The sequence below is a fragment of the Rhinopithecus bieti genome, unplaced genomic scaffold (assembly GCF_001698545.2).
Source record: "Rhinopithecus bieti isolate Rb0 unplaced genomic scaffold, ASM169854v2 scaffold_315, whole genome shotgun sequence".
Taxonomy (NCBI): Eukaryota; Metazoa; Chordata; class Mammalia; order Primates; family Cercopithecidae; genus Rhinopithecus; species Rhinopithecus bieti.
Window position 1 is genome coordinate 122,677 of NW_016803481.1, and position 9,086 is coordinate 131,762.

Genomic DNA, 9,086 nt, shown 5'->3' on the forward strand with positions numbered 1-9,086 from the left:
TAAAATGTGTATAATTCCTAAGTTCACCTCCATTTTGGTTTTCACTTTTAAAATAGCAATTGTTTGGGATGGCATGTGCCTCACATATATTATTCGTTGACCAAGCACTATATTCTTATGAGAGATGTGAGCCCTAAGACACTGGTGTTTTAAAGGGGAAATGGCAGACTTACTGTAAGCTGTTGGCTGGGCCATTATTGACTGGCAGGCTCAACTGGAAGCACTTTGTTAGTGGATTAGGTTGCCCTGGAAATGCCTTCCTGAAACTCTAATGATGCACTTAAGGGAGCCCTCTGGAACAGGAGTAAAATGTCTTTTAGCAGGAGTGCCTTCCACCAGAGTCCTCTTGGGATGACTTGGGAGGGGGCTGGGGGCACATCCAAAGAGATGCTCAGTAAGGAAACAACCCCAGAAAAAGGTTGCAGGTATCAATTTCTTACAGGTAAGCTAAGATAATGACTTATGGATGGATGCAAACTGTGGGCTTTCTGTGGGTGCCAGTGTTTCATGTCTTCATTTCGAAAGAGCATCATTAATTTCAGAGTGTTTATTTATCTACCCATCTACGTATATATTAATAGTTATTTATTTATTTATTTGCTAGGGGTTGTGGTGGCAAGCAGATGAAACAGAAAAGAAAAAAGAGAGAATTTGAGTGTATATGGTTTAAATCAAAGGATTAAAAAAACCCACTTTGTAGTTTGAACATTGGGGTCATTTGGTGTGCGTGTCTGTGTTTTAAAACAAGCTTTAGAGAGAAATTTGCCCTTCAGCAGGAATTCCGTGAACGGGGATGGGAGAAGGGGAGGGGGGAAGATTTGTAGATTTTCAAATAAAAGTCAGTTGTGTTTATCTCACAACTTACCTCTTGGGTGGGGGGCAGGGATTTGCTGTGGGATGGTGATGGTGGTGGAGGTGAAAACAAGAAAGAAGGAAAAGGCTCTTGGAAACTCCAGACTCCAGGACAGGACAAGGAGGGAAGTGGCTGCGCAGCACTGCGTCTCCGCCCCAAGCCCCGCGCCCGGCAATCGCGTGCCCACCGCGGGAGCGCGGCGTCCCCATGCAGTCCTGGCAACCTGTCACCGAGGAGGACGTGACTCGGAGCTGCTGCCGCTTTCTCTAAGCCATATTCCTTTAAGATGATGTAATAGTAATTTCCCTGGATGGTTTCTTGCCTGCACTGCTGAAACAACAGCATCCGAACTGCACTGGGAACTGTGGAACCACCCAGCTCCGCCACCAGACAAGCCGGAGCCCCGGGCCCCCCGCCGGCATCTCTGCGCTGCGTTGGCCTCTGGCCCCCACCGGCTCCCACTTGGCTGGGAACATGGGAGTCCGTTTGCCCTTGCCGGCAGGTGGGGTGGCTACCTGGGACCCCAGCAGGGCACGTCTCTCCATCTTTCTGCTTCTGGGCTTTCTGAAAAGCTTCTAAGTCCTGGTACCTCTTGCAACTCCCTTCTAAGGATCCTTTCCAAAGATTTCTTTTTCCATTTTTCCCCCACCCCGGGGAAGCTTTGGTTGAATATTTTCTCTGCTTTACTTCTTCAACCCAACCTCCTCTCATCACGGTTTAACTTTTTTGTGACTTGTTTTAACTTAAGATACGGAGTGAATACATATGCACCTACATACTTATATAAACACAAATAGGCATTTATATAAATACGTACATATAATAGTTATTTTCCAAGAGCACACCTCTCTGGCACTTTTTACTGATACCTCGGTCGTTTACCTGTTTGGAATTTGACAAGATCCAGACTCAGTTTGGCTGTGGATTCTGATTGCTTTACAAATGGTTATTATTATTATTTTTTTTTTCACAAGAACTGGGTCTCCAGCACTCACTAAGGTAAGCTCTAAGACTTATTGCTTTTCCTGTCCAGCTGAAAAAAAACCCCATTTAGAAGTTGAAAATTGCATGTTTCTTTTTAAGGTAGACTTACAAGTAAAATTGTTTTTCATACTAATTGCTGGAGACAGAGGCTTATAGATAAACATGTAGACACAAAATAGCATGAGAGAAGCATGATTTAATTGAAGAATGACTGAGATCAGTAGTTCCAGAGCTGCTTATGTAAAATAATCTCTCTCTCCCTCCCTCTGTTTTTCCCTCCCTCCCTCTCTCTCTCTCTCCAGAGGACTCTCTTTTTCTGACTCATTCCGGGTTTGAGGAAATAATTTTTCTCTTTTCCTTCAGACGGACATCTGAGTAACTGGGGAATTGGCCTGCCTTGCCTGTGAGCTTGACGGAAGATTGGATATAGACGAGTTGATTATATTCTATGAAGTAACAGCTCACTACCATCCAGGGTTTAAACTACTTTTTCAGCATCACTTCACCTGTGGACTCTTATACATTTTGCTTTCTTGGGGGAAAAAAACTGGGATAAGAGAAGGTCATTTTTTAATAAGTTAGCATCCTTTTCCCTTTCTTACAAGTTGATCCAAAGGATAAGGCTGTGACTCCATTGGATTGCACCTTCAAATCAAAATAGCAGCAGCAGAAGAAAGGGACAATGGCTCTGAGTGGAAACTGTAGTCGTTATTATCCTCGAGAGCAAGGGGCCGCAGTTCCAAACTCCTTCCCTGAGGTGGTAGAGCTCAATGTTGGGGGTCAAGTTTATTTTACTCGCCATTCCACATTGATAAGCATCCCTCATTCCCTCCTGTGGAAAATGTTTTCCCCAAAGAGAGACACGGCTAATGATCTAGCCAAGGACTCTAAGGGAAGGTTTTTCATTGACAGAGATGGATTCTTGTTCCGTTATATTCTGGACTATCTCAGGGACAGGCAGGTGGTCCTGCCTGATCACTTTCCAGAAAAAGGAAGACTGAAAAGGGAAGCTGAATACTTCCAGCTCCCAGACTTGGTCAAACTCCTGACCCCCGATGAAATCAAGCAAAGCCCAGATGAATTCTGCCACAGTGACTTTGAAGATGCCTCCCAAGGAAGCGACACAAGAATCTGTCCCCCTTCCTCCCTGCTCCCCACCGACCGCAAGTGGGGTTTCATTACTGTGGGTTACAGAGGATCCTGCACCTTAGGCAGAGAGGGACAGGCAGATGCCAAGTTTCGGAGAGTTCCCCGGATTTTGGTTTGTGGAAGGATTTCCTTGGCAAAAGAAGTCTTTGGAGAAACTTTGAATGAAAGCAGAGACCCTGATCGAGCCCCAGAAAGATACACCTCCAGATTTTATCTCAAATTCAAGCACCTGGAAAGGGCTTTTGATATGTTGTCAGAGTGTGGATTCCACATGGTGGCCTGTAACTCATCGGTGACAGCATCTTTCATCAACCAATATACAGATGACAAGATCTGGTCAAGCTACACTGAATATGTCTTCTACCGTAAGTACAAAGGGTTCTTTTAATTTTTTATGTGTGTCAGTTCTCTTCGCAAATGTATATGGTCTGTGTGTTCTGTCCATACCTAAGGAACATGGTTTGGAATTCTTTTAACTCTTGAGTTATAGTTAGAGAATTAGAGGTTATAATTCAGCTCTCATGTCTAACCTAAGGCAACTTTTATCCAATGAGGTCACAGAATATTCAAAGGCCTCCAAAATCGCAAGATGCAAGTGATGTTGGTATATGCAATATGTAAAATGGAAACAAGCATGTATATCTTTTTTTTTTTTTTTGCCAAATATTGAATTGTGAAAATAAGGTTGATGATTACATCTTGGCTGTTTGTCCATAGGAGCTTGGTATACTCAGTGGAAAACTTACTGCTGTCTATTCATTTAGCTGGACTTTGAGGTCTATTAAGCTGTTTGCTGAAGACTTGCTTTCATCAGGGGCTTTGAAAACACAAATGGATGTTGCCATGAATAATGTGGTCTTGGCTAGATGGCAGTACAGACTGCTGAAAGGCCCCCTGCACCCCCAAGTCTAAAATTTGCTTTTAAGGGTTTTACAAATCTGCTGTTTGATTCTGAAGCCTTTTGTACTGAGACCTGAGTTGCACTGCAGACTTAATTAAGCTGAACTTCATTTAAGATCTATCTGAAAGGAACTAGATCCTTGAGAATTGTCAATCACATGCAAACACCTTCAGACAGCTGAGGTGATAGAATTACTGACATAAAAGGAAACCAGAGAGGGAGGAAATGAAACAATGATACTGAAGCCTTTTAAGTAAGGGGTTTTTAGAGGTCAGTTCATTTGCTTAAATGAAGATACCCTGCAGATTCCTCATTTTATGATATGGCATTATTCTAAACTATAAACTATGAGCCATTGATCTCTGAAAGGAAGAGTAAATCAGCCTGCACTCTTTGGTACTCGATTTTAACTGCCAGTTTTCAACAGGCCCAGGAGTTGGGTGAGGTAAATTCCACAAGAAATGTGTTTCCAGTGTTAACATTTGATTTCCTCTATTCTTACTCTAAAACAAATCCAGAATTCAGAATTAAAATATCTAAATTTCTTTAAACGTAAAAGTAGGACTGACTTTCTTGGACTGGTTTTCTTCCTTAGTTATGTTTATTCATTTGGCAATGGTGCTGGAAACCTTGGTGAAGAGGCTAGTGGGAAGCCAAGTCATTCTCTACTAAGCTATCACACATTTGGTTTTGAGAAGTGAAGACACATATTGCATAGCCAGAACAACCTGTGGAAAAAAATGAAATCAGTAATCAGCTCAGGAGTATACTGATGTGCAATAACAAACATCATTTGGTTCATTAATCCTATCTGTGGCCTCTACAATCTATATCTTCCTTTATGCTAGAGCTTAGTGGACAGGTATTGTTTTCTTCCTTTTGGTAAATTTCTCACTAGTGTAGAGATAAGATTCTGGCTTTTTAGCTTTGTATAAAGGAATATGACATTATCTATCATTCTGAAGAAGAAATATCTTCTCCAAACTTTTTGGAGAAGTACATCTTAGAGATAGTTCCCATGCAGCTTTGTAATATTTACCATGTTCTCCAATTTTGAATATTTGAAAACATAGCATCATAAGAAGCTTCAACCACATAAATGAAAACATACCAGTTGTACCCCCCAGAAAGACCACATTGGATTTATAGTCACTTGCTTACAGAAATGAGACCCACACACTGAAATTTATTTGTCTACCAGTGGCATTTCTGTGTTCATCAAAGGCTCATCTGTCCAACACAATTTTCCTTTAGATTGCTCTGGACAGACTCCATTCTCCTGACTATGTCATTTCTTCTTTCTTTGTTGAATTGCTGAGAGATTGCTGAGGAATAGTTTGTTCTCCATCTCTCCATGGACAGGCTAGCACGAATGTGCAGGAACTTCACACCAGCAGCATATATCTTGCAAATGATATGCTTCCCCTTTGTACCCAACATCCAGAGCTACGTGTTAACTCTTCCTCTGTCTTAGGACCAATAACACTGACAGCTGGCTTTCTAGGGTGCATAACAGCTTCCGTGCAGCTGCTTAGCCATAATTATTTAATTGGAAGCTGCCAACTGTGCCTATATAAGCATTAATTCATCAAGCTGTTGTGCTCGGGTTAATGGGCCGAAACCATGGGAGAAGCTCTAAAGCAGGGAGTTGGCTGCATGCAAAGATGCTTTTCACAAAGTAACTCAACTTCCTCCTGGGCTTAGGGGGAAATACATACACACACACACACACACACACACACACACACATATATATATACATATACACACACACACACAAGCTCCTTACATCTAAGGGATTAACAGTTTAAGCAATCAGTCTTTTTTGATAACACAGGAATAATGCAGAGTCACTTTGCATGGATCAATATCTCAGTAAAAAATAAACAGCAAGAAATTAGTGCATTGCATGATGGTTCATAATCATGGGGAGAGACTTCTTGTTTCCCTGTTTGCCTATTTTTTCTTCTGAGTCTCCCAGGAAAAATTTGGTAGACCGAAATCTACCTATCAACCATGAATAAGTTAGATTCTTACCTCATTTACATTTTCATGTGGACCTAGAATTGATGGTCACTATCAGGTGGTTTTGAGTGTGTGTTTTGTTAGTGTAGAACTATGAACAATGAAAAAGTCAACAGGTGTTTGTATGTGCTTAAGAGGAAGGTAAGAAATGTGTTTGTCTACATCACTTACACACCAAAATACAGGTGAAATGCTATGGATTATGATTCACTTATCCGCAACTGAAAGAGTTAATATGAGTGATACAGGAACATAGAAAAGAAACGTCTACCCTAGGGATTGTCTTACAAAGTATTTTAGACATGTCCTTTGCTTTAATTTAAACAATAAGAAGGTTTCTTTACTCCTTTTCCACCCAACTGACTGAATAATTACTTTTCAAGCATTACGTGGAAGGTGAGGTCATAAATATCATAAAATGCCTTCTTGATTCACCTCTAAATAAAATGAGAACTGTGTAATTTGGAAAAGACAAGTCCTGATTTTGAACTAGATACTCAATGACAATTCATATCACTTAGGAACCAAATGACAGGTGCATGGAAATAAATGAACCTTTATTTCCAGAGCCATCTTCTGATGCCTGAGAGAGTGGGAAGATTGTTCTTGGTTGGAGAGAATTATGCACATTTCCAAAAGCCTACTCGTGAGTGAGTTACTTCAGCCAAATGCCTGAAAGCACTAAGATTTAAAGGCATTTTCTTCTAATAAAGCTGTGATAACATCACCACATATAGGGAGGTTAATTCATAGGACACTTATTCTGAAAACATACACTCTGAATTCTGTGAATTATAGAAGCAGACACATTGATTCATCATCTTTTCAACAAATTGCAGCTTGTAAGTGCATTTTAACCTTTCTTCTCTTTACTTATTTTCCTAAAATTTACAGTTGCTTCCACAGAAATCTCTAAATTGCCTTTTAGATGCAGTATATATCTTCAGGATTATTGATTAAGATAGGCTGTCGGAAAAAAGTAGATCAAGAAATTATCTTCCACTTATAATTCAGCTGTGTGACCTTGTATTGGGGAGAAATATATGCTTTGGCCACTGTGAATAATTTAGGTAAGATTGACTTTAACAAGCTTCAATAAGAGCATGTGCTTTCATAAGAAAACAGGTGGAAATGCATCTACCCTAAAATGATTCTAGCTTTTTTTTCTCCTGGCTATTTGAAAGATCCCAGTACGGGTTGAGCATCCCTAATTCAAAAATACCATATCCAAAAGGATTCAAAATCCAAAACTTCTTGAGAGCCAGCATGGTGCCACAAGTGGAAAATTCCACACGTAAGTACTCAACACAAACTTTGTTTCATGTCCCAATTATTAAAACTATTGTATACGATTACATTCAGGCTATGTGTATAATGTGCATATAAAACATAAATGAATTGCATGTTCAGACTTGAGTCTTAGCCCCAAGATATGCCATTACGTATGTGCAGATATCATAAAATCTGAAAAAATCCAAAATCTGAAACATGTCTGGTTCAGGCATTTTGAGTAAGGGATACTCAACCTGTAAGAATTTCAGTTTTTATTACTTATAGAGATATGGTATTGGCACATTCAAAGTGAAACATCAGGGATAGCAGAGTGGCCAAAATCATAAGGTATGTGAAGTTTGGTCCCTGCACCACTAGCATCTCTCTCTGTGACTTCTTTCTGTTGTCTCACCTTAGCTGTTCCTCTTTCCTTCTGTTTGAGTCACTCCTGCTCTCCAGTTCCTTCTTCCATGCCATAATCAAAGCTCGTCTGGAAAAATTCTGCTCTGTCATTATACTTAGAATGCTTTCAAGGCATGATGTTACCTTCCCCAGGGGTATTTGTACATAAGAGCACTTTTAATAGTTGTGGATCAGGCATCCTTTTACCCTGAAGAAAGTAGTTCTTAAGATTTGAAACTTCTTAATTTCTGATGAAAAACAAACCACAGCTTAAGTATAAGACTTCATTATGAAGTCAGTTTAGACCCATGCTCAGGCAGATATTGGATAATAAAGGGCAGAAGCAGCAGGCATAATTTTTCTTATTTCTTTAAGATGCTATGCATTGAGAATTGGGCTTAATAGAACAGTGATATAAGCATGTTAGTGAAGTATTTTATTATACTGTTTTCACTTCTATGCCAAGCAAGAGCTGTTACCTGAGCCCAGTCCCTTGTAGGAGAAGATTAAAATAGTTTCTTCCTGGGTCTGTGGCATCAAGGAAGGTATTTGGCAGCAAGAATTGTGTCAATGTATGGGTGAAAAGGGGAGGTCTCTGAGGTTGCCCCCAAGTGTTCTGATACATTAAAGTATATATGATTGGAAAGAGAAGAACACATGTTTCTAACAGCCTAATGAGGTTGTATCTAATCAAAGAAATTAGAAATGGAAGTAGCTGAGAATGTGCCACAAAGCTCCATCTGGAACACCTCCAAACACAAAACACGGAAAGGAGTAACTACGCATAGGATGAGTGCCAGTCCCATGCATAGAAAGAAGTCTTCCAGAAATGGATAGACAAATGCTCAGTTTCTGCATCATAACGCACTGTTGCTCTTTATCTTTTGTGTCTGCGATGGCTTTTCTCAAGTATCGTATTTCTTGGCAAATCAGTTAATTTTTTTATTACAGAAATTTTCAAACGTATCCAAATGTAGAGATAATGGCATAATGAACTTTCATGTAACCATCACCCATCTCTAATAATTACACTTAGCACTGCAAGACCAATCTTGTTTCATCCGTATTCCTACTTAATTTCCCTTCTGTTGACACTGGATTATTTTGAAGCAAATCCCAGACATCAATTAATTTCTTCGTCCACAAATGCTATGGTATATATTTCTAAAATACAAATTATTTTAAAAGCAACATAACATCATTATATGGTATTATACCATATACCATTATAACATACAAAATTAATAATTCTTTAATATTTTCAAATATCTAGTCAGTGTTTAAAGTTTCCTGATTTCTTCACAATGTTCTTAAAAGTTGGTTTTAATCAAGATGCAAATGAAATCTACATATTACATTATATTTGTCTGCTAATTTTCTCTCATGATTTAAAAAATATTGCATATAACTTACATGCAACAAAGTGGTAAAATGTCCATCTTATGTCTCTTTTAATTCCTCCCTTTCTTTCTCTTCTTCTGTTTCTGTTTTCCCTTCCCT

The 9,086-nt window shown here is 39.5% G+C and overlaps 1 protein-coding gene across 1 annotated transcript in view; it reads left to right on the forward strand.

Moving 5' to 3' along the window:
• KCTD16 (potassium channel tetramerization domain containing 16) overlaps nucleotides 1-9,086 on the forward strand; it is a 319,429-nt gene that overhangs the window by 40,901 nt on the left and 269,442 nt on the right. Inside the window, exon 3 of the mRNA XM_017884547.1 lies at nucleotides 2,201-3,351. Coding sequence (XP_017740036.1) covers nucleotides 2,520-3,351 — 832 coding nt within the window. The 5' untranslated portion in view covers nucleotides 2,201-2,519. The remainder of the gene's footprint in view (nucleotides 1-2,200; nucleotides 3,352-9,086) is intronic.